General features: G+C 40.1%; 1 protein-coding gene across 3 annotated transcripts in view; it reads right to left on the bottom strand.

Moving 5' to 3' along the window:
- LOC118808147 (myosin-10) overlaps nucleotides 1-26,943 on the bottom strand; it is a 104,885-nt gene that overhangs the window by 31,159 nt on the left and 46,783 nt on the right. For all 3 annotated transcript variants that reach the window (XM_036570612.1, XM_036570613.1, XM_036570614.1), the window contains 10 exons: nucleotides 22,265-22,357; nucleotides 21,300-21,363; nucleotides 20,440-20,538; nucleotides 19,647-19,790; nucleotides 19,132-19,227; nucleotides 17,196-17,314; nucleotides 15,301-15,453; nucleotides 14,471-14,644; nucleotides 13,048-13,221; nucleotides 8,796-8,910 (listed from right to left, as the gene is read on the bottom strand). In XM_036570612.1, coding sequence (XP_036426505.1) covers nucleotides 8,796-8,910; nucleotides 13,048-13,221; nucleotides 14,471-14,644; nucleotides 15,301-15,453; nucleotides 17,196-17,314; nucleotides 19,132-19,227; nucleotides 19,647-19,790; nucleotides 20,440-20,538; nucleotides 21,300-21,363; nucleotides 22,265-22,357 — 1,231 coding nt within the window. The remainder of the gene's footprint in view (nucleotides 1-8,795; nucleotides 8,911-13,047; nucleotides 13,222-14,470; nucleotides 14,645-15,300; nucleotides 15,454-17,195; nucleotides 17,315-19,131; nucleotides 19,228-19,646; nucleotides 19,791-20,439; nucleotides 20,539-21,299; nucleotides 21,364-22,264; nucleotides 22,358-26,943) is intronic.

The following is a 26,943-nucleotide window of genomic DNA, read 5'->3' as shown; positions in this document are numbered from 1 at the left end:
AGCAGACTGGCCGGCATGACAATTCATCGTGATAATGACGTGTTACAGCAGCCCCAACTCATTATAGTTGCATAGAATTGAGCGCAAATTTGGGCGTCCAGATTGACGTATGAACAATTCCTGTCTGATTTGTGAAACTGTCGTACGAAGGTGAAAGATGCAGTGTTTTGATGGTAACTGCATCAGCTTTGGCAAGTGTCTAATTTACACTTAATTTACAAAGGACGTACCGTAATTTGAATATAATTAATCATACAATGTACGTTAAATTATTTAACTTATGCAAATGTTGAGGGCGAGCCAATAAAAGGAAATTTAGCAGGTTCTCATAGGCGGAGTTTGGGGTCTAGCACAGCTCCCCCTACTGGCCAGAGCTTAAACAGGCTTATAGCATTAACATCCAGCAACTGCTGAAATGAAACCATGTAATGAAAAGAATGTTAAGTTCTATTTATGACGATAGAATGATGTGAGAATGCAGTATATGAGATCAATTCTCCTGTAGTATAAACTAAAAGCGCAGCATATCTCTAAATACGTATCCTTGCAGCACTTGTTTATACCAAAAAAAATTATAATAAAAAAAATAAAGTGCATCCACTTTAGCCCAAGGATTGTTATTTACACAATGATGATGATTGTTACTTTCTATTTTTACTGTTCTTATTGACATTATTGGTTAATTTTTATTATTTAACCACAAACAAGCATTTTTTCAAGACTGCGCAAATATTGCACTTACATTTATATGCATTTCTTTTCATTTATGTGAGTTTGATGGCATAGATACGCCAACAACGAAACTGACAGATAACAAAACTTGCATGCGCTCTTTCATAAATCAGTTTTGGATGTATGCAACTTTGATAAGTGAGGGCCAGCATGCATTTCTGAGTTTTAGTACTTCTAGAATAACTAACACATTTTAATTAAATATAGAGAGCCTGTAAACAACAACAACTAGTGTACAAACTGCATAGTAACATGTAGCTGACTGGATTGCCTATTTTTCAGCCCTCTGTCTGTTCCAACTAGTTTTGTTAATCTCCAAAAACTAAATATCAAGATGCATATATCGTGAAAACGGCTAAAAGCAATGTGACATAAGTTTTGCAATATTATCTAGCCTAATTATTCAATTCTGACTTTTTCTTATTTGTTTAAAAGCCAAAAAAGTAAACAAAATGGCACAAATGTTAAAAAATGCTTTCTTTGTTGGACAGTTGGTCATGTGGTATGGACTGAAAGTGTAGAATCTGCACTTTCCACACAGTGTGGTTTGTTTCTAATGAGTTAATTCATATAAACTTTAACATGCTTTTCTTAATTGCTGGCAACTTCTAAGGGTTAAAACAAACAAACAAACAAACAAACAAAAACAGCTGGCGTTCAGCTCCTTGGGCGAGCCGGCTGAAATGAAGATGAAAGTGAGCCAACTCCGCAGCCAAGTGGATTTTGGACATTTGGTGCAGAAGCTCAGATGGTGTAAAGCGAAGTCTCTGAGCCGGTCATGGTGCATGAGGAACATAGACAGGGTGGAGAGTGACCACTACATCTAAACAAGCACAAACTGCAAAAGAAAATCAAAAACGTTCACATACGTACTGAAGACCCAGCTAAGGGAGAAAACTCTCGCCCTCCCCCAGAAACACACAGGATACACAAACCCGGTTTCGTTTATAGCAATGATTGTGCAAAAGGTCAGAAACCTCCCTTAACCCCTTAAAATCTCAGACGTATGACATATTAAGAGTTATTATTTGGTAATTAAATTGACTACAATGCAAACTAGCTGAGTTATGCTTAGGTTACAGAAGTGCCCAGCAAAACTTTGGGCCTGCCGGTGGGCTCTGGCCATTTAAAGGGTTAACTGGTTTGATTATTTACTAGAGTACCAAGTAAAAATACTGATCAACGTAATTAATCAAGTAAGAGTAAATAAGCGGATTACTGAAAAACTACAGAAGTGATTAATCTGAGATACTTCTTTGTACATGCACTCTGAAAATATTTCTGAATTGGCTTTGCAAAAATCACTGAAAATACAAATGAAGCTAATGCTCTGTTACAAAAAATTCAATAAATTTCTTTTTTTTCTGAGACCATGTAGGCATAAGGTACATGAAACTATGCATTTCATGATTAAATTAATCATTTTCGGTCTTTAAAACACCCAGATTACTTACAGACCCAGATAATGGGTAGTCAATTGATAAAAGACTACTCCATCAGTAATACAATTTTTACCAAACTCATTACAGCCCATTACCTAAACAGCATGCGCAATAAAGAACACACATAACAGCTTTTAACCCCTTAAAATCTCAGGCTTATTACATGCTAAGGTTGATTATTCAGTAACTACAGGGATTTCAGTGCAAACTGGTTTAGCTATTCTTAGATTACAGAATATATAAAACAAAACTCCAGTCCCGTCTGTGCGCCCTGGCCATTTAAGGGGTAAATTTATTTCATTTCCAGTCAAAACAGCCATTAAGTACAATGTATTGATTTTCTCAGGATATATTTGTGAGGAGATTAGATTTAAAATAACCCACTTGCATAGAAAAGTCTGAAGTAAAAGGAAGGTCAAAAACTGATTAAAAGCCACAGAGAAAACGGGACTCCTAACAACCACCTGGAAGACTTTATAGACCCCCAACACTGCCCCCATCAGATAAACAGCACTTGAAGCTTTCATCTTTGAGAGATAGGAAAAAAATCAAGCTGCTTCAGATCTGAAAACATCCACAGGTGTTTCTGTCCATCCTTCCACTGTGAGAAGACAACTCAGCGCTATGGGTCTGAAAGGATGTGTAGCTGTCAAGAAGCCTCACTGAGAAAAGGAGACAGACACATCAAACAAAGAAGCTGATCAATGGACTGACCACCCCAGAGTCCAGACCTCAGCATCACTGAACGTGTTTGATTACTTCAGAAAATGATCAACCAGCTTCTAAGACTGAAACTTTGGAGGTGTGTCTGCAGATTCTTTGAGAAACTGAAAGTGAGTCTCCTGAAAAGAATGAATGGAATGTAATAAAAGGAATGAGTGACACACTGAACACTCAGACAGCTGATACTAGACTAAGCTGTTGTGACTTCCTGTTAAGCTTGTTAACTGCAGTTTTTCCCTTTTTTCAAAAAAAAATGATTTGTGCTTAAGCCAGTTTGAATGAACTAAAGTAATGGTTGTGTCTGACTTTAGCACAGCACTGTGTGTGAATGTTTTAGAACTGCAGTAAACTTTTTCTAGGTGACAGAACATCCAACACAGAGCTCGAGCAGAACTTTCTCCAGTTTCACTTTTGCTTAACTCTGTGGGCTTTTAAAGCTCCTGCACAGTCTCCATGCATCCTGCATAACAGAGACTCAGTTTTCAGTTTCTCCCCACAAGCGTCCCAAAGCGCAGAAATAATGTTCTTTATTCATTTCCTGGTATTTCTCAATAAACTGGATCCAAGGCTTTGGAAGACCAGCTGTGGTCTCATTAATATTCATACAGTATTTATCCACTGTGTCAACACGTTTCATTTTTTCCACCCAACAATGAAAAGCAAGAAGAAATAAGCCAAATAAACTGATTAAAAACAGCTCACAAAAAGGGAGTAACAACCCAAAGAGTCAGTAGAAATCTCTTTATAAAAACGTTCAGACAAACGATGAAGCTGTTGTGAAATCAACTGGTTAGAATAAAAGTCTGGCTTCACAGAAGTTTTAAGGAAAAAAGAAGTTTCTTAAGATGTTCTTAAGAAAATCTTAATTGTTTTCTCATGTCAGTTTTACCATAAATGGTAAGAGATACATGTTGAATTTGTATTAACTTTAATTTACTTTAATCTGCTCAGATGTGCAAAATGTGTCAAATCAAACATTTAAAAAAACTTCAGCAAACAACATCTAGAGATGATGGGGGAAGAAACAGCCAATAGGAGAGGGGGGAGGAAAAAAAAAAAATTTATGTCTTAAGACACTTCGTAATTCCAGCCCAGTTTACTTTTGCAGTGCAATATTTCGAGCTTCATTACCTGTTGATTAATGTTTACAGACCAGATATTTACCAGTTTCCATTTCCTTTTGCAGTAACAGCAAATCCACAATATGTCCAATAGTAATTACTGAGCTCAGGCGTTTCAGCCACACCTATTGCTAACAGGTGTATAAAATCAAGCACATAACCATGGTCAACAGTCCACATACTTTTGGCCATATAGTGTACATTGTAGAGCCTAGCTGATTTATCAACTAAAGTGACCAGCTTCTCACTATTGCAACACAGTAATGTTTGTAAAATAAAATCTTAAATAAATGTTTGTTTTCACAACTTTTCCTTTCCATAATCTGTGTACTCTTGTCTGACTAAGTATTTCAAGTAGTACTAAGTATTTATTACATATATACACTGCAAAATTTAGTGTTTCGCATTTTATCTCACTGAAAGTCATTGAGGTTCTTTTCATAAATGGGTCTCATTCATCTACTATACTGTTTAAATATTGTTTATCTGTTTGACGCTTTCAGCTGTATGCAAAAGTTTGGGCACTCTAGATTTTCTAAGTAAAAAGGGAATTAGGGAAAACAAAAAAAACAAAATCTAACTATACGTTTGCACAGGCTACATTTTAATGTTATATATATATATTCCCCAATGAGTTAAACTGAGTAAACAGAAATCAATTCTGCAAAAAATGTGCAGAAGTGTGTTCACTTATTCACACTTAGAAAACGAACACCACATGGAATTTGACCAGGGGTGTCCAAATGACTGCATCCAACTGTATTTCTAACTACTTTAAATTCAATTTCTTACTTTAATGGCAAGTTTTATCCGAGTTATAGATAAAATTAGCAAGTTAGCAAGCTAGTAAAGTGTATGCCTTAGCTAAGCTACAGCTGCTGCTTAAGGGACTGACTGTGAGCGGTCACACAGGATGGACAGTCATCAGTCTGGAATCTGCTAGGGGGCCGATCAGGAATCGATTGAGTTGCACAGTTAATCTTCTTCTCTCACCAGGTGTCTGTGCAGAACTCGAGGCGGCTGCTATCGAGACTGGCAATGTGGCTCCGGTGCAGCGCACTGTTCCAAAATAAACGACATCATACGCTGGAGCTACAAGGCTAATGTAGCCCATCACATCAAGATCTCTGCCGTCAAAGCTCCAGTGCTAAAACTAAAGAAGCAAACGGGTCTTCCCAAACTGCATTTGAGGATTTTTCTGCAAACTGCTCTGAAACGAAAGGCCGTAAGAACGACAGAGAGACAGACTGGAGTCGTTCTGTTTCTCCTTCTCTTCAGAAACAGGCTCCTTCTGCATTTCTAAGCGTCTGCTGTTAAAGACATTAGCCGGTCTGAGAGTTTCAGCACAGGCCTCAGTGTGGTCTGGAATGAGGTTCGTATATTTCTTTATGAGGGATCCTGGCGTGACCTCCTGACCCCTGCTGCGCTGCAGCTGATTGGCTGGTGTTGACTGGCGTTTGGCTGCGACTCAGGCAGGAAACAGCAGCAGCATTGTTCGGCCCTCACGTCGAATTCCTGCTCCGAGCCGCTGGAGCTGACCGTCAGACGCTTAAAAAAAACTTTACGTTTGACTGTGAGCAGTGAAGAGGCCAGAGCAGCAGAACCAGAACACAGAGCTCAGGATCCTTCCAAATATCAGAACCTTCTCAGCTACACAAGGGGGATATAGGTACTAAAGGTATCTGCTGTACTAAATCAGATCTATTCTTGTCTGTCTAGCAGGAAAGTCCTGATCCAATCCAAAAGATCTGTGCTGTAGTCAATTGATCGGTATCAGCCATATGAAGCCTAATAAAATTCTGATTCATCGTTAAAGCTGTCACAATTAGACAGTGAAGTCATGTAAGTGAATATATCAATAAATAAACACATACCAAAAAGACAAGCAACATTATTTATGCACAGTGACGAACTAAATCTTATTTTGCTTATTTTAGAAGGTGTCGCCATTTGTGAATAAAACAGCGCTGGTACCACTTATCAATAGTTATCAATAATCACCAATAAACTGACAACTTTATCGTTTCATTTTTTTCCTTTGTTCTATTTTGTATGTATGAGCATTGTGCTCCTAGATATAACTGCAAGTGCAACTGCAAAACACCAGCTGTCTCAAATAATGAAAACAGTATTTTTATCCCCATAATCAAAACTACAAAATTGCCACCTAGTATAAACACCTCTGAATTCCCGTCTGCCATTAAAAGTGCTACATAAAACTATAAAACTATAAGCACTGAAATGATTTGCCACAAGCTGCATGGTTGCAGGATTCGGTGCAGATCGTCCAGGCGAGCTGAGGGGGGAGCAGGACGGCCACTAATGTGCGAGGTTGAGGATCTCTAAACAAAAGGCACATGCAGGGCCCTCCTCCTCACAGCTGACCGCTCAAATTAGCCAGACAGCGCCGGTGCTGCAATGGTGCTTTGATGGTGCTTCACTGTGTCCAATAAACACTACAGCCATGCACTCGTCGTCATGCAGACTGAAGCCACAGTCACACTAGAAATTCTCCTGGTGAAAAAGGCTAGACTGCAAGTTCAGGGATGTGGCTGCTACCTAATAGAGCTAACCAACTCGCTAGCTTATAAAATGTTAAAAAGCACTGAAGTAACGGCAGTTTTACCATCTTTTCTAGCCTCATGTCCGACTGTGCACCACTCTGGCTCTATTCTGGATTAAGTTACGGTCTGTTTGGGAAGAACTACATAAAATGTTGTGCCAGAAACATACTTTACGTACGTGAATGCAGACAAGTCAAGCTACATACACTGTAAAAAATGGTTTGTCGGTTATTACCTTTTCCTACTGATAGAACAGGTAGAGCAGCTCATACTCCTCTACTGGCCAAATGTTTAGAAGTTGTGGATGATGAAATGATAGAAGCTTCCATTCCAATTTGTCCTCTATTGCCCCCTTGAGCACTGGGTGTTTTAACTACCACAGTACTGTAAGAACACGAGTTTGTACAGATGGTCTGTGCATTTGCGTTCTTGCGTTGAGTATGTTTCTGGCCAAATGAAAATGAGCTTTTCCTCCGCGTATGCCAAACTCTGGAGGGGCGGTACTTCGTATAGCACAGCCAGAGCAGTCTATTGGTCGCTGATCCAAGTTCAAACTCAAAAGTAAAGTTTCACACATGAAACTTCATCTCTACTCCAAATAAACATCTTGATTATGATGATTTCTACTAAGATGTACATTTGCCCACAAAATTTCGCTGTGAAAAGGCTAGTGTGACTGGGCCTTTAACTCAGCATCTGCTCTGGAGTAGGGCTGCAACAATTAGCCGATTATTTGTAGAAAGTAATAGTTACAAGATCAGATACAAATACAGACGTTTATAAATCGTCCATTTAAATGAAAGTGCTGTATATGTTCATATGATCAACACAGTCATTCTGACAGACTGTAATACTCTACAGGAAGTGTAGGGGGCGATATGGCTTCTATTATTTCCTTGAAAAAGCGCTCTATAAATGTTCATATGATCCACACAGTCATACTGACAGACTGTAATACACTACAGGAAGTTTGTCGCATAGACGTCACTTTGATCGATAGCAGCGGAAAAGACTGAGGAACCAAAGTAAGCAGAATGGTTTGATAAGATAACAGGTGATAGGTTAATTCATTGCAGAAATAACAGTTATTTGCAGCCCTACTGTGGAGTCAGGCTAATTTTTCCTCCAGAAATCTGGCCAATTCTTAAGTTATAGCCAGCCAGAAGGATCAGGGCCTGGGTGGAAAAGGCATGGGGAGCGTCTGGAAGTACAGAAAGCGCTAAAAAAAACAAAACAGCAGCAGCATTATACCTTCACCCGGAGAGTCATGGAGACTAGAAACGTCATAGAAAGACGCTCTCTGAATGTTCTGAATCTCTATGGTCGAGAGACAGAGGGGCAGGCCAAGGAGAGGGAGGAAAAAAAAAAAAAAAAAAACAAAGAAAAACAGGAACACAGCAAGCACAGACACAGTAACACTGGTTAGTGCAACACTGGCGGAAAGTCAAAAGCGCACAAGTTCATTACACATTCTGGTGATGCACTAGTGCAATAAAGCTGAAGGGACATTACTGTATATAGTACTACTGCAGTCTCACACTGCTGACACATTATTCTTACTATCATTAAATAAAACTGTACTATGGAACACTAACTGCTCAGACACGTTAAAGCACAACACACAAGCAGACGTTTAAGTTTTATATTTACTGAAAAAAAAAATTCCAGTCTGCTCACTGCTGCACATTTTCACTCAGACAAGACATACAAATAAAAACGGACTCTTTCTTTACTGTCTGGGAAAAGCTGTAAAAATGACAGAGAGAGAGAGAGAGAGAGAGAGAGAGAGAGAGAATGAAAGAAAGAAAGAAAAAGAAAAAAAAAGAAAAAAAAAAGAAAGAAAGACAAGCTCCAGAAAATGAGACAAGTGAAAAGGAATGAAAAAAGAAGAGAAAGAGGAGGGCGAGCAAGAAAGAAACTGTGTTAGAAAAAGAAAGAGAAGACAGACAGAAATTAAGAGGAAAAGAGAGACACAGGAACAGAAAAGAGCAAGAGAGAACGAGTGTGAAAAATAAAAGCAAGAAAGATCAAAGAGAAAAAGCAGCAGGAAAAAAAAGAAAAAGGAGAGGCAGAAGAGGTCTGGAAAATTAGAGAAGAGAAAAAAAAAAAAGAAAGAAAAAGGATGAGAAAGAAAGAAAGAAAGCAAGAAACAAAGCAAGCAAGCAAGAAAGAAAAAAACAGACAGACAGCTGTATAAAACAGTCATCTCTTACCATCCTTCCACAGCTCGGCCACAAACTTGTCAGTGGACTGATGGAGCAGAGTGGCCACGTTATCGTTCAGAGGATCCATGTTCTTCATCAGCCATTCATCCGCTTTATAATCCACCTGAGGAGGAGGAGGAGGAGGAACAGGCCTTTATTACATTATTATAACAGTGTAGCATTAGTAGTATTAACAGGACTATTACAGACACTCACATTGATCTGTTTCACTGTCCACATCAGGTCACACGGGTTACACAGCAGAAATGAGTCAGCACTGCAGTAACACTGATGTGGTGGTGGTGTATTAGTGTGTGTTGCGCTGGTCTGAGTGGATCAGACAAAGCAGTACTGCTGGAGTTTTTAAACACTGTATCCACTCACTGTCCACTCTATTAGACACTCATACCTTGTCAGTCCACCTTGTAGATGTGAAGTCAGAGATGATCGCTCATCTGCTGCTGCACAGTTTGTGTTGGTCATCCTCTAGTCCTTCATCAGTGGCCACAGGACACTACCCACAGGATGCTGTTGGCTGGATATTCTTGGTTGGTGGACTATTCTCAGTCCAGCAGTGACACTGAGGTGCTTAAGAACTCCAGCAGCACTGCTGTGTCTGATCCACTCAGACCAGCGCAACACACATGTAGTAAATATAGTATGTGGAGCTGATTTTTTATTTATTTATTTTTTTTTAACAAGAAGTGCTGAATCCACTAAAATATGTGCCGAATCCACTAAAATAGATAACGGACACGTTAAAAGAAATGTTGGATCCACTAAAATAGGGACTGAATCCACTAAAATAGACAACAGATCCATTACAAGAAGTACTGGATCCACTAAACTAGGTGCTGTGTCCACTAAAAGACAAACCCATTAAAAGAAGTGCTGGGTCCGCTAAAATACATGCTGAATCCACTAAAATAGATGACAGACCCATTAAAAGAAGTGCTGGATCCACTAAATAGGAGCTGGATCTACTAAAATAGGTGCAGGGCCCAATCTGGGAGGTCCCAGATCCATTAAAATTGGTGCCACATTCACTAAAATAGGTGCCAGATCCAGCCTGTTCCAGCATAAAGCAACTCTCGTCTACAACAATATCTACTCACTACCTAAACTCTTTATGAATTTATGACCATCACTGAGTGCATAAACCAGTAAAACATGCATCAAACATCTCATGAGCTTTCCATCAAACACTATCTCCACAGAGAGGAGACCTCCTGTCCTGCCCTTTCACCCTGAGGCCACAGCAAGCAGGTCAGAGTCTCCTGTTTGAGAGGCACAGGGTTTCTGTTGCAAAACAGCTGCTGATATGAAGCAGATGTTTTCTGTGAAGGCCATTACAAACAGCTGGATCCAGCAGCAGAGATACAGCTACAGACGCACTGCAGCAAACTCTCTCTAAGGGTTAAAGGAACAGTTCTGCAAAAAAAGTTCCCTCTCTTATCCCACATACAGTCAATCAGCTATCAGAAGTTTGCTTCTTTAGTATCAGCACTGGAACAACGAGGCCAGTGTAGCTAACAAGTAATGAAAGCTTATGTTTCGGCAGTAGTGGATCGTTTGCGATGGTGTTTTTAATAATTTAAATCACTATTTCACACCCAGCCAGGAACTGTAAGCATACAGTGACCTATAAAAATGGACTGAAGTGCATTAACATACCTAAAAACAGTAGCAGCTATAATTTAGTTCTTGTATATGCCTCGTAGCTATTCAATGTGTTTTTTGCAAGTAAAAATAACATACAGCATTAGAATAGTCATAAATAAACATGAAGTATACATACAGTAACAAAAAGTAAGAATAAAAAAAGTAAGAATAAAGACAAACACTTGCTGACCAGATAAACAGCTTTTATTTTACCCGATTTTTCTCCCCAATTTAGTCGTCTCCAATTCCACCCGCTAGTTAGGACTCCCCCAATCACACGATGCTATCAGCGCTAGGAGGGTGAAGGCTAACACAGGCTTCCTCCGAGACCTGTGAAGCCAACCACCGCTTCTTTTCGAGCTGCCGCTCACGCAACGTCACTGGACAGCTGAACGCGCTCGGAGGAAAGCGCCAACCGCCAGATCTGTTACATCAGCTAACAGACGCCTGCGCTGACTAGCATCGCGCTGAGTGATGGGGGGAGAAGGAGGGGGCATCCTACCCACCCAGAGAGAGCGAGGCCAATTGTGCTCTCTCGGACTCCCGGCTACGGATGGCTGTAGCATCACCAGGGATCGAACTCGCGATCTCCTGATGATAGGGCCAACGCTTAGACGGTTGCGCCACTCGGGAGCCCCGATAAACAGCTTTTTAATTCTTTTTTTTTCCAGGTGCCTAAAACTTTTGTACAGTACTCTATAAACATTGTTGCTGTCACACAAAAACTTATTGCCATCCTACTTTTTTAATTTTTAACATAATTAAAAAAAAAAAATCTAGTTACCCTTGCCACTGAGCAAACATTTAATGATGACCCACAGAAATTATTCCAAATTATTTAGAAAAAGACTTTGGCATAAGTTTTTTTTACTTCTGTAAAGCTGCTATTCTGAAGACATGAGTTTTTGTTACGAGAATAAATAAAAACTGTGTGCAAAGATTGTGCAGAAAAATGCCATATTTAAGTGCGTTCCCTTTTTTTTCCCCCACTTAGAAAACCAATAAAACGTTCAACTTCTGCATACGACTGTACATCGCCACAGTGACCCCAGTAAATAAACGTATAAATGACGTCTCTGTGTATTAGCATCTAAGATCATGTTAATTTAAGACAAATACTCAAGACAACCTGTAAAGTGATACTTCAGATAAATTATGATTGTTCAAGGACCCCCCGCCCCCCTCCGTCTAATGTTTGCACAAGCTGTACTCTATTGTGGCTGTCTGGTTTGGCTGGTCAAAGCGTATTGTTGCATTCTCTGGAATTTTCTCCAGATTACAGCACGAGACCACCTCCCTGTGTGAGGCTGTCTACAGAGCAAAAATATTTGGGGCATTCTGATTGGTTCCAGCAGGTTCGGTTAGAGCTGGGAAAGCATGATCTGAACCCTGCTTTGATATTCTGATGTAATTAAGATCGCTCCCTGATGAGCTCACTCCACAAACCCTTCTGCTGGTTCAGTTCTAAAAGGCATGGATGGTGGTTTGAGTTGAGTCACAGGCTGTGTGGACCCTGTGATTAATAGAGAGATGTCAGGAGAGGATTACTTCTAGGCCCAATCACTCATACTGACCTTACACTGCAGGGGTACCCAAAGTCCGGCCCCAGGGCCAAATTTGGTTTTAACTGACCTGTGTCTTCTGTTTTAGTGTGTGTTATAAATTGCCCTCCAGCCAGTACACTATAGTTCTTCCTTTCACCTGATGGTGGCAGCAGTGCTGTAGAATTACAGTATAATGGGCCGCACCGCGGTCACAAAGTTAGCTAAAGTTTAGAGCCTTTTTTCTCTGACTAGACCTGCAGTTTCATTAACTGACCCACATTTAGTCCAGTCTGCAGCCATAAAGCTCAAACTAACACTGATAACCGCAGATTTTGATGGAAATTTAAACTTTTTCGTCGAGAGCCGCAGCAAACGAGCCTCATATTTCAAAAGACTTAATGAATTTAATGTCAACAGACATGAAACACAGTACTGAACACAGTAATGAACACAGTACTGAACATTACAGTAAATATTCAGGAGAAAAAACTAAAGCAACTGCAGCTCCCTGAGTCTCACAACACCAACTTCTTATCAGAGCAAAATCAGCAGCTCAGTAAATATTAACCCTTTAAAGTGGAACAATAACAGCTGTTTATTAATAGTGATTTCTGAATGCTGTCGCTGCATACAGCTGTATAAACACTGTTCATTAGCCATTCAGTACAGATTCTGAGTTTGAGAGGTAGAGCTCACAATCACCTAATACCAATTATTGAGATGACTAATTATTTAAGCCAACTGCTATCACCTTCCACAGTATAATTAAAACACCTTTTTTAATCTACGCAATACAGCCAAAATTCAACCACTGTGATATGACACTGCCTGATCTAATAGATTTTATGAAATTACTTGGTTTCCTTGGATTATTTGGCTTTCTATTGATTATCTGATGGCAGTGTTTTCACTACAAGGCTATGTAAGGCTGTGCTGGTCAGGTTCAGGCACAGTTTTGCTGGTGCTGTGGGTTGAATTAGACTTGAACAAGGCTTTTTTGGGGTAAGATTCAGGTAAGGACCAAACGTTTGGGCCCAGTTAAAGGCATTACGTACCCTGCCTGCGTAGTGGATGATGCAGAAGTCAGCCTTGTCCTTTAGTTGCCGCGGTTTCTGGAACTTGGCGTGCGAGCCCTGCTCCTGCACCAGCTTATCCACAAACGTTTTGTCTGTAGCTTTGGGGAACCAGCACTCCTCGTCCAGCAGGGCCAGCACACCTGGAGGGTTTGCCTAGAAAAATAAACAAACACATACACTTTATAAAATCACTCTAATGATGCCACTTGCCTTCTAGTACTTTTGCAAATAAAGATCAACTACTGCAACACTTACAGAACTCACATTCCCAATGATTAACGTAAGAATCTCACGTAGCTTTAAAGCAACACTGTAGGATTTGGGGATTTGGAGCCCTCTCTGGTGGAAATATGTAATTGCACGCAACACGCGTATGAACGTTTTGTAACGTTGGTTGTGTTTCAGATGCCCACAAGCAGATTAATCTGTTTTTTGTGAGTGCTTTGAGAAAGTATTCAAAGAGAACTCTTACAGTTTTAACAATAAATATTACATAATGCTGCTTTAATTTGGAGGAAATAAAGACTAAACAAGCTGATTTCCATCAGCTTTCATTAAATGCGATGAACTATTGTTTTAACATACATAATGCATTCTCCCATAACTAATCTATTAAGGTCAATTTTATCCTAGCACTTTACTGTGAAGAACCAACCTTGCTGGTAAGTTCAGAATGCCGACGTCATTAATAATGAATTCGAAGTCTTTGAAAAAGCACTGACCAGTAGAATAGGACACTGTGGAGGAGACGCACATGAGCCCAGGGTTACCATGCCCAGTGCCAAATGCAGGCTGAGCGATATGGCAAACATAATATTATGATACTTTAAGAATTTTTTACGATACACAATATGTAACGATAGTTATTTTGTCAGACGTCTGATCAGGGAAAAAAAGGACCCAGCAGTGCTACGTTAAAAAAAAAAAAATTTCTGTTCAATTTCTGGCACTAAATCCAGTTAAACGTAACTAATTTTCCTCTATCTTTATAATGCAGTTGGTCAGTTTCTACAAAGACTGATGATATACACACAGCTCTGGCTAGAGGGGTATTGGACTGTTATTTGACATTTATCTACTATTTGAAAAGGAATAACAGGAAAATGTTCAAACAAATTGTAAAAATAACTAAATAAAATAATATATATAAATAAAATGTTAGTTTGAGCTGCCATCCAATCAGCTACTTGTTATTATGCAGTATATATAGTTACTGTTTATAGACCCTATAATGGGTCTAAATCTGTATGTTTATCATCAGTGCAGGTGTTCAGTGTTCTAGAAGAATCATAGACTCAGAAAAGTGTATTGTGGCATGATTTAATCACAATAACGATAACATATAATATCGTCCAGCCTTGCTGTCAGCTCTGAACCAGTGAGACGAGACAATGTCACTCACCGGCCTCTCGATGAGGTCGATGCAGGGCTGCAGGTCGAGGCCGAAATCGATGAAGCTCCACTCGATGCCCTCGCGCTGGTACTCCTCCTGCTCCAGGATGAACATGGTGTGGTTGAAGAGCTGCTGGAGCTTCTCGTTGGTGTAGTTGATGCATAGCTGCTCGAACGAGTTCAGCTGGGGAAAGAGAGAGGGAGAGAGGAAGCAAGCTCAATGATTAAATGGCAACTCAATAGTGTAAAAAAAAATAAATAAAGAAATAAAAAATATTAAATAAAGCACAAATAAATATGTATGATTGAGGACACTCCATGAGATCATATTCACTGCTTTTATTAAGCTCTCTTTTTTTTATTTTCTCATCAGACCACTTTAAAAGCCTCATATCATACTTTTCTTTTTAGAAATAAGCGACTGATGTAGTACGCGAACATTTCACTCTTTGGTCCATATATGGAAATGCAAAAACAGTCTGAATTAAGTTTAACAGTTTTTTATTAACTGTCTTTCTAACGTCACAGTTACACACACATCATGCATTTACATATATTCGCCTGTCCAGCCCACAGCAGTTTAGCCCTGCCCATTCAAGCTGAAATTATAAGGAGTGTTTTTGTATGAGGCACAATACAGGGCAGCCAATTAAAACAGAGTTAATTAACATGCATCATTCCAAAGGAACAGTAACAAAAACAGCCTGTTTAATTGGGATAAAGATAAAGAAAAGGGTCACGTAAAAATTAACTATGACTGTTTTTGGTACATAGCGGCTCCCTAACAGTATAACAGTAGTCCTGATTCAAACTCAGAATGAATGCTAAGAAATGCTGCACCTGGAAGATCTCGAAGCCAGCGATGTCAAGGATGCCGATGAAGGACGCTCCCTGCCGTTTGGTCCGGTCCAGAGCTTTGTTGATGCGGTGGACGAGCCAGCGGAAGAGCCGCTCGTACGTGGCTTTGGCCAGAGCTTCCACTGCAAAATCAGCCTGAACAGAAACACAGAGAGGAAAGTTTGCCTAAATGACCAAGTTTTCTTTTTCATATTGAAATTCTTTTCAAATTCTTGTGAGGTGGCTTAAACACCTGAGAGGTTTAAGTGCGGACATCACAATTGCTAGGTCCAACAGCTTTCCAAACCAACATTTATTATTGTTGTTATTACTATTATTTATCATTACAATAAGCCCACATTCAGCCTGAGCAAAAGGAAGGAAATAAATCAGTTTAGCATTTTGTTCTGAGCAGTTTAGGAAGATCAGAAACTTCAGAATATTCAGAATTTTCTGATCCTGATTTCTGAGCCTGAGCCATAGAGTAATTCTACTTCAGGTTGAACTTGGCGTTCATTCCCACAATCCACTAACTCTGCATCTCTCCAAAATCAACCACAGAGCGCACTGTGAGTGATGACCAGCGAGAGCTGGATAATATTACTGCAGAAAGGACTGAGAGGAGGAGGAGGAGGAGGAGGAGGAGGATGAGAAAGGCGCACTTTAGGGTCACAGTATACCTGCTTTTACCTACGTGAGCAGCACTATTCACATATTCACTCACATAACTATTGTTTATCTGGAGGATTAAAAGTCCTCCAATCGCCACTGCGACTTTTGACAGCTGTATGTGGTTTTGTACAATCAGCAAACACAGCAACAGTTGGCAAGCATATTTACAGCTGTGAAGCTGCATAGAAATGTCATATAAATGTGGGTAGTTTCAGACAAGCTCCATCAGCCTCTCTTTAAAAGTTTCTGCCATGGTCACCATTGTGTATAGTGTGCTAATGACATCACTGATCATACTGTGGTATACTGCCCCTACTAACACTTCAAATGAACACAGGGTGTGCGAGGAAGACATCTTCCGGTGCATATGCATAGTTAAAAGCAAGTGGCCCTTTGGGGTGTAAAAAGGCACCAAGGCATCTGAAGTTTGCTGAGAAGCAGAGACCTCAGTTTGGAATATTAGAATTGATAAGAGACTGTCTGTATTCTACTACTGCTTCCTCCAGTGACTCAACCAGGAGTGTTGAGCTCCAGTGACGCTATGTTAGCAGCAGCATGAGAAGATGTGGTGGAGCTTCATGTGATTCGAAGAAAGCTCAGACTGACATTCACCCTCACAGCCTGGTAGCATCTTGTAATCAAGTTAGAGTTAGCTAGAGAGTGAGAACTGGCCATGACTAAACTGGGGGAGGGAATTAAGTACTGGAATTAGGGATGGTTAATATGGCAAAAATATTATATCACGATACATAATAATCATAAAAATATTTATTTTTCTGAGATGTAATAAGTTGGAACAGACAGAACAGAACCTGTAGTGCCACACATAAAACGCTATTACAACAAGAATGACAATAATAATAATAATAATAAAATATAAACACAATGATTTTTATTCAGTGTTTTACAAACCGCTCTAAATCTAAAATAAAATGTCAAAATATTATCACACTGATTTTTTGGGAACCGTTGACGCCAAATGTCTGAGTTGAATTCCAGATGAACCAAGTGCTACACAACACAAAATAAGAGAGTACAGAGCACCTCCTGCCTTTTTCCACCTTAAAATAAAACAACCTACACCACTACAGCTCTCCTCTGATAATCATCAGTTTCCGTGCTGCTGTTGGAATGATGTTTTTTCCAGCGCAGCGTAACGCTGGGTTAGAGAGTTAACTCCCAGGTTCTCAGGCTGGACTGAGAGGGTGTGTGTATGCATGTGTTACCTGCTCTTTCGTCTGGGCTTTCTGGACATAATCTCTGCCCACTTTGATCCTGGGGGTCAGAATGGCGCGGGTGAACTCCATCACACTCATCCCCAGCAGATGGCAGAGCTTTTGCGCAGCTATAAGAAAAAAAACAGAGCAATAAACATCTAGACAAATGGACCTTCTTACTGCAGTATTAACAGAACATTTTTTCCATTTTTCTTATTTATTTATTTACTACTATTTTTATTTATTGGGAAGTGACCACTAATTAATTTAATGATGGTTATTAATAAAAGTCATTAAACAGCTAAGCAGAATTTGTGTTTTCAAATATTAACAGACAGTTTAATGTTGAATCATGCAATCTTTCCTCATAAAGACATGATTTTTACGAATTTAACGTGAGGAAACTTCAAGACTTTCTGTATGTCATTGTCATGTCTGGTTATTGCTGGTTATAAAGTTCAATGTGTAAAGCAGCTCAGTTTGCAATGAATTCGGCCCTTTAATGGTGAAGGAGAGAGAGAAAATCATCTTCTTCGCTGCTGCAGTCAGCTCACTGGAATGTGTGGAAAGCGTGAAACGGCAGTGCTGGGAAAATAGGTTTGATTTAGCACGACTCTGCTACGTCATTCCAGAACGTTCCTCTTTGCACAAAAACGCTTACCAAAAAAGACGTCCAGGCCGTCACCAGAGGAGCATTAAGCAGCAGGACGCTCTGGGTGGAATAACACAAATGTGTCTGAAATTTATGGCCTTGCTCACCCAGACTGCTGCTAATCCTGGAAACATATTTCAGTTCATTTTTATTGAATACGTTCATCATGCTATGTGTTGTCCAACAGAAAACAATTTTTCTCTGTGGTATCTAGGCAGATACAGCTGACGAGCTCTCCCATTGGTTAGGACTTCAGGAGCTGGACTGAAGGCCTTACACATTAGATTACCTACCAACATAATTAGGAAGTGACAATCACACTTTGACTTATAAAGGTAGTTATTTAGCAAGAAGTCACTCTAATCTTTCTGGAAGTTCTATATACATTACTGACTGTGAATGTGAGCTGTAGTCTAAGCAGTGTTCTGGTTAGATGTTAGGAATGTAAAACAGCGGCGGCAGCTCTATGCCAAAACTCAAAAAGTGTCATCGTAACACTGATAGATACAAGACCAGACATTTGATAATGGCTCTTACAAGCTTCAGATAAAACTCTAAGCTTTAAATGTCCACGTTTATTCTTGAACAGACAAAATCAGTTAACGCGTATTTGCACAAAACTGATCGTGACATTGGGAAAAAAAATAACATTATAATATCAGCAGGATTTTATTATATCAGCAAATAAAGGGAAATTATAAACTAAAATAGAAAAATGTCATATTTGAGTGTGTTCTGTGTAGAGGGTGTTACCTGTGACTTGGGGGGGTGTTAGCTGTCTCGGGAGTGTGGATGGGGGGATGAGTTAACCTTGTTTCAGGGGGTGTTACCTTTAACTCAGGGGTGGTGCGTTAACGTGTCTTGGGAGGGCGGGGTTGGGCAGGGGTGTGTGACCTGTTACGGACATTACCTGTGACTCGCGGGGTAACCTGTGACTTGGGGCTGCGTTACCTGTGTCAGGTACACGCCACCCCTGAATTAGGTGTGCGTTACCTGTGAATGCACTACCCAAGAGTTACCTGTGTAGGGAATGTACTACCCGAGAATTAGGCATGCACTACCCATGAGTTACCTGTGTTGGGCGTGCACTGCCCGTGAATTAGGTGTGCGTTACCTGTGTTGGGCATGCGCTACTCATGAGTTACCTGCGTTGGGTGTGCGCTGCCCGTGAATTAGGTGTGCATTACCTGTGTTGGGCATGCGCTACCCATGAGTTACCTGTGTTGGGCATGCGCTACCCGTGAATTAGGTGTGCGTTACCTGTGTTGGGGGTGCGCTACCCGTGTGCATTACCTGTGTTCTCAGGCATGGAGGCCTGGTCTGTATTTCTCTCCTTCTTGAACACAATGTTTCCAAACTGCAACACAGCTGATACCACCTTCAGCATCGCTGTAAATACAGACACATTCATGTTTATTATCTCTAGAAAGGGCCATACTTACATACATACCTACATACTCACATATATATAAAGAACAAGGAGAACAGTGACAATTGTTTTTAAGTTTTAATGGAGAAGTTAATGCAGAAATTATTCAGTTCAAGTATACTTCACCATGAGCAGGTGGAGCTAAACTGCTCCAATAGACAGATATATATGCACATGCAAAGATTTGTGTGACATTACAAAAACAACAGATTGTCAGCTTGTATAGACTGGAGACCGAAACGCTAAATCAAACTCGAAACGGGCCCTTTAAAGCCAGCCTTTAACTTCTCCATCACTCATCTCTAACTGTATGACTGAACAGTTCAGGTATGCACGTGTACACACACACACACACACACACACACACACACACACTTACACAAAATCTCATCGTGTGAGAAGCTCATGATGTGCATTGCCTCCATGGTCTCCTGGAAGTTGTCCTTGTCCTGTTGGCCGGGAATAGGAATGTTGCCGTTGGAGAGGAAACGGTAGTTATTGAAGCCCTCCAGGAGGAGATCGGCTGCCAAAGAGAACAAAAAAGACATTAATCATCTCAGCTCGCGCTTCTACTGACGTCTGTCAGCCACGATAAACTTTAAAGACGAGCATTCAGAGTCAGGAGACGCAGAAAACTCTAGTCCAGCTGAAACGTTTAACCTTAAAATGTGAAGTAATTTGAGCTGACGACCAGGACTGTAAAAACTAAGTTATGGTGATTCAACTTCATAAACTTTAGCATGTTAGAAATAATTCTAATCGATTACAGCAGAATTCAATATCAAAGTCATTTTCAAACAAAAAGTCTCTTAAAAACCTTGGTGTATTGTTTTTGTCCAAACAGTGTTTGTATAAATTCTGCCTGTTGAAGGCAGCTTAGACTCATTCGTTTGCAGGTACCTTCGTCACAGCACTCCCATCTAAGGCGCTGAGTTCTGAGACAGCCCAGGCAGACAGCTGTCTTCAGTTTCAGACACAGCCAACGATGCGTTAAATCATCCTCTAAGGGATCTTAACAGATTTGATTGGCTGTGAGGTCAGAGGTTCACCACTTCAGAGACTCTCTGCTCTGCAGCCCTTTAACATCAGATGAGGACCGAGCGGCTTCTCCGCTCTGGAACGGTGTTACAGTGCAAGTCTACAATGGAGCATATAAAGGAAATGAAACTCACAGCGCAGATGTTCTCCTGCTCCAGCCAGCAGCTGGTAGAAGACGTGGAAGGTTCTCTCGTCTTTGGCCTGTCGGATCGCTCTGGACTTCTCCAGCAGATCTGATCAGAACAGCTTCAGGATCAAACTGATATTTTAACCTACAGAGAACACCATCATCATCCTCCTCATCATCACCATCATTCTCCTCTTCCACCAAGTGAATTGCAGATGTATGTAAATTAATGGATGAATAAATAAAAAAAATAAACAAAAGGATAACTACATAGATGGATAGATGGACAAAAATGGATGGATGGATAGATAGATAAATGGAAACCTGATAGAAAAGTAAACTGAAGGATGTAAATAAATAAATAAAACATACAGTGGATAAATAGATAGACAGAAACTAATGGGTGAAAAAACTAATGGAGATAAACAGATAACAGATAAATGGATGGATGGACAGATGATATACAGATAGATAATGGATGAATGGATGGATGATATACAGATAGATAAATGGATGGATGGATGGATGGATGGACAGACAATACACACAGACATAAATGGATGGATGGACGGATGGATGGTATACAGATAGATGGATGGATGATAGACACAAATGAATAAACACGTGAATGAATAAATAAAGGAATTGTGAGAGACAGAAAAACAGATGCATAAATAAATGAACAGTTCAATAAGTAAACAGGAAAAATAAACTGATAAATGACTGTTTACTCTGATAGAAGAGGGTGTTTGAGAATTAAATGAGGTATTTTTGTAATCGGGAGCTTCAGCTCATCTTTTTGCTGCTTCTAAAACAGCACATGATGATCAGATACGTTAAGCGTGACGGAGTTAAATGAAAGGATACAGGTCTCGATGTTGGCCCCCACAATGTAACCCGTGACATCAAAGTTGATGCGGATGAACTTGCCCTGAGTGAAGAGACGGAGACAGAAGTTCAGGCTGGAGCTCAATCTTGATGACCATCGTCACCACTGACATCATTACAACAGAAAAATACAAGCACATGAGATTAATGTAATTCAGTCTCATCTCCGTAATAGTCATGAGTTCTTAAACCACAACCGAATATTTTAATCAGATTCAGACTCCACAGTGAGCTCCTAACGCTATAAATAAGCTCACGTCATTGTGGTGCACATGATCATCTCCAGGGAGACCCAGATAACCCTAAACAGGAGATGGAGAAACAGCAGAAGATGGAGCAGAAGCAGAAGGTAAAGTTGAAGAAGCAGGAAGTTCAGCAAAAGAAATATGGCAAGCAGAAGGTAAAGCAGAGGCAGGAGATAAAGTACCAGACGATGGAGAAGCAGAAGGAGCAGAAGATACAGAAGCAAGGTGAAGCAGAAGGAGCAGAAGACAAAGAAGCAGAAGGAGCTGAAGATGGAGAAGGATAAAGATGGAGAAGCAGAAGGAGCAGAAGATGGAGCAAAAAGAGCTGAAGATGGAGAAGCAGAAGGAGCAGAAGATATAGAAGCAAGGTGAAGCAGAAGGAGCAGAGGATGGAGAAGCAGAAGAAGTTGAAGACGCAAATACAGCAGAAGATGAAGAAGCAGAAGGAGCAGAAGATGGAAGCATAAAGATGGAGAAGCAGAAGGAGCAGAAGATGGAGAAGCAAAAAGAGAAGAACATGGAGAAGCAGAAGGAGCTGAAGATGGAGAAGCAGAAGGAGCATAAGATGGAGAAGCACTGCTTCACTGTTAAACACAGAGGCACTGAGGCTACTGTGGATATTTAAATATTTAAGAAAGCATTTCAGGCAGAACTGAAGAAAGGGGCTCAAGACCAGCATCACAAACTCAAACAACTTACGAAGCGAGACGAGTTGTCATTTTTCACCGTCTTGGCGTTTCCGAAGGACTCCAGAATGGGGTTAGCCTGCAGCAGCTGCCTCTCCAGCTCCCCCTGGTGGAAATAACACTAATGCGGTTAAAAGGATCCGCTCAGTCGGTCACTGATGTTAATCAGCTGATTCTGATGTTTATTCTGTCTGTTCACTGCAAGAAAAAACACAACAAACATCTGATAGTCCAAGATGGCCCACAGTTCATTCAGAGAAACTCAGACCCCATTTTAAAACTCGTTGAGATGTTGGGGGGCTGCGTTATGGAAAAACTGGAAAAGAAAAAAATGTAACCACTGTGGAGTGTGGATCCCAACACCAACACAGATATCTGATACCAAACCTAACAAAAATTCACTTAATGATGCTGCAAGTTTTCAATTAAGTTTCCACCAAATCAGCACTTTTCTTGCCCTTTCTGGCAGCAGTAAATCAAAATATTGACTTTGTATCTCCAAGTCATGACTTACTTTCTTAACATTTGACGTACACCGTAAAATAAGTCATTATTTAGAGATACTATGACAACATACTGAGAAAATAATTGTGAATATGATGAGGGAAAGTCAGAATTTTGAGATGAGATACCGTTCTCCAACAGTTCTTAAGAAGAAATTTCTTCTTTAAAAAAAAATTCTGACATTGGTGAATGTTTTCCTATTTGGGATTTGTCCTTAGGTAAGAACAGAATCTACACACACTCAAGAGCACAAAGGTAAGAACAGTTCTGCGCTTTAAGAACACATGATAAACCTGACGTAGACTTTTTCTTAGGACCACCATCCACAGCGGCTGGAGTTTTCATCTCCACTGGTTTCCCAAAGCTGCCCGACAACATCTTAATTAGTTTGATCTGGCCTGAATTTCTCTGTATGAACTGAGGGTCTACTTGAATTTTCTTATTTGTGACGGTTTTGTTCCTTTAAGTGAACAAACACATCAAGAACACACGAGTGATTCTCTCTTTTTGACCATCAGTGTGAAAACCAGCTCTGCGTGAAAACAAACAACCCAAGTGGTTTTGAGAAGCGTATAAAGAAAGCTGCGTGAATAACCAAGTCTGGTGCACTCCAGAGATGGGTGATACTGTGACTTCATTTTAAGTTCATGGAAAAGTTGATATAATAATATTTAGCATTACCTAGAACATGCTGGGCTGCACCAGTGCCGTTTGGAATGAGAAGTTTCAGCAGTTACCACATTTATTCATCATTAGAAAAGGCCAATCTGGCAGAGCCTCATTTGCACATAAGGACTATGCAAAACATTTAAAAACAAATCATACTCTATACGTATCACCCATCCCTAAGCACACATGTCCAAATATTAAACAAGAAAACCCGGTGTAAAATGGTGAGACAGTCCCCGAGTGGACATTTCCTGGTCTATTCAAACTAAACCTGCAGCTTTGTGAAAAACAGCTGCAGGTTCCATAGCAAATGACCAATGATAAAGCTGCATGCAGGAAACTGGACAGGGCTTAAAGCTGCACATAATTTTTGTTAAAACTGAGAGAAGCAGCATTATTGAGTGAGGAGAAAAAAGAACTAAAATACGGAAAGTGCGCGCTGCTGCGAATCCCCTGTAAAGCCTGAAGTAATCATTTAAAAGTCAGAAATGTGTCCAGTTTTTCACACCACGTCGTACGTCGTTACGCGTCAACATCATACACAGACTCAAAAAGAAGCTCCGGCTCGATGTTTAGATCACAAATGATTTCAAAATCAACAGTATACTGATGAAGATGTGATAACAATAATTCACTCACATCATCAGAAGACACATCCTTCACAGAGTTCTCTTTCAATTTGATTTAAAATTGGAAAAATCAGATTCATCTGCTTGTGGGGGTCCAAAGCACAACCCACATTACAAAAGGTTCTTCTGCATGTTGCGTGCAATTGCATATTTCCACCAGAGAGGCCATTAAATTTAAAATTAACCGCTTTACACTGAGGCATACGTAATATTGTTGTAAAAGGAATGGAGTGATCGACTACATTTGGGGTAAATTAGACAATTCTTTCACTGAACTATCGCTTTAACTGTCCTCCCCAGGCTCAGCCTAGCTGCTCTTTCATAGCTACTGTTGTGAGGGCTGGACAAGATTTCCAAAACGCTGGTAAAAATCCCACTAAACCTGATGAGAAACTGTAGAATAGACTCAGTTTATATCACAATACCTACATTTTGAGCCAGTTATTCACTCAACCTAATGAGAAACTGGACCAAAACTTTGCTGCAAACGTCACGGAAATGTGAGCTTGTGCACAGAATTCTTCAACGCTACGCCTTCATCTGCATTTCAGTGAAACCCTCCCAGTCTAACTGACCCTCAGAAGAGCAGATGATCCAGATAGAGTAAAAATAAACTGTCCTACAAACCCAGTTAAAGCCTTAAACTACAGGCTTTACAGAATCATATCTACAGTGAGTACATGCACACTTAATACTTAAGCCACTAGAGTCTTACTGTGGGACTGGGGGTGGGTTTCCTCTAATTATCGACCACAGAGGAGTCCAAACTTCACAGTCACAAAATGAATCTAAAGTTATGATTCTTATTTTGACCTTTTACTAATGTTTTAAAAGGTCCAGTGTGAAAGATTTAGGGGAATCTAATAGCAGAAATTGAACATAGTAAACAAAACCATGTTCATTAGTGTATAAATCATCTATAACTACAAATCTGTGCTTCTTTTAGCTTAGAAAGAGCCCTTCATATCTACATAGGGAGTGGCTCCTCTTCAACAGAGGCCGCCATGTTCAGTTCGATTCAGCAGCGGTTTAAAAGCTGAATAGTGTGTGATCCAAGTCGACTCAAAGCAATCAGCAGAAACCAATCAGACAGTGTGAGATGCCCAGTCTGTTTATGATCCGTTAGGACTTTAGAAGTCGCGTAGAGAACCAATGGCTCTAGTTTTTGTCTCTCTTTTGCTTTAATGACAGTGTGAACTCGAGCTGCACGACTCTGATCACTAACAGTGACAAAATCCTCTGATCAGCAGATCAGAGCCACCTGAGAGGCGTCTGATCACGAGCGAGTGAGTGAAGCGGAGCAGCAGACGTTCCTGTAATCACTCCGCTCCAGCTCCACTCCGGGTTTTCTATTTTTCGCTCCTCGCTCACATGTCAGAGAAACCACTCCGCTCCGCATGATCCAATTAAGATTATGATGATTATATTATGAATAAGATATTAAGATGTTTTGTGCCTTGAATGTGTGAATAAAACACTACACACTTTATTCTGTTGATTATATAATTTATGGCCATAAATAAACAACAAACTAGTTCAACGTGTTCATTTTTTCAGAAGGCAGAGGCTTGAAGCAACGGCCCAATCACAAGCTACATGATGTCAAGCTTGTAACAGAAGAACCATCAATGGTTCTTTGAGTGTTTATGGTTCTATATAGAGTCATTTTCTTTAAGGAAGAACCCGTGAAGACCCATCTTTTTAGAATGTGTACACAGCCTTTTTCGGAGGGTAAGGGCTTGAAGTGACAGCCCAATCATAAGCTACATTCCTAAAAAAGATGGTTCCTCAAGGGTTCTTTAGTAAAGACCATGGTTCTATATAGAACAGTGAATACTCAAACCATTTGGATGCTTAAAAAGTTCTTTGCATGGTAAAAGGGTTCTCTAGATTGATATAGAATGTGCTGTACATAGTATATGTACAACCTTTTTGAAAATGGTTCTATATAGCAACAAAACAGTTCTTCTGTTGTTGCAAGCCTGACATTGTACATAATAGCAGAACACTTTCTGGTGCTATACACAACCAATTTCCAAAAGGTTCTATATAGAACCACATACAACACATTCTATACCAATCCAAACAACCATTTCATGATGCAGAGAACCTTTAACACACAGGGTTCTCTGAGTGTTCATGGTTATATATAGAAATATTTTTTTTGCTGAAAGAGATCAGACTAAAAACTATCTGACCTTTTTGTAGGAAGACGTCAACAAGGTCAATTTCACAAAAGTTTAAACAGTGACATAGTAAATAGAAATAGTGCAGAACCTTCAATATTTCTTCTTTATTTTACTTATCATAACTTTTTTGTTTACATTTTTTAAACTTTTAAAGTGTTTTATTGTTTATTTTCAAGCCTAAATGAATTTTCTAGCCTAAATAAATATTCTTCTAAAAAATTCTTTGTAAATTGAAATAATTTGGTCAGAAATGCCCACAGAGGCCCACTGTAGGGGTCTAAAACTGGGACCCCAAAACTCCTCGGCCCCTCTCCACTGTGGGTCAGTGAATGACCACCTGAGCAGATGTTTGGACAGGTGCACCACCGTCCCGTCACGAGCGTGTAAAACGTCCCGGGAGACGGTGAGGAATCACAGCGAGGATCTGTTTCCTGTTCTAGCTCCTGACTGCAGGAAGCCAGCAGCATTACATCAGCACACACAGCGGCCACTAGAGTGCCCCAGGGAATTGTGGGTCACAGCTAAAATATCCTGAACGCTGTAACAGATACGGTTTTAGCAAAGTCTGGATGAGATTACAGACGAAAGTATGACTAAGTTCACTAAAATGGGACCCAACATAGACTACATTTATTATAACTTACTGCATATTACATTCATTTACAGCACTAAAGAGCGTTAATTTACAGCTAATAAAGAGT

Source organism: Colossoma macropomum, unplaced genomic scaffold (genome assembly GCF_904425465.1).
Source record: "Colossoma macropomum unplaced genomic scaffold, Colossoma_macropomum, whole genome shotgun sequence".
In the NCBI taxonomy this organism is placed as follows: Eukaryota; Metazoa; Chordata; class Actinopteri; order Characiformes; family Serrasalmidae; genus Colossoma; species Colossoma macropomum.
Note: the sequence above shows the minus strand (reverse complement) of the source record. Positions and strands in the feature narration are given on the sequence as shown.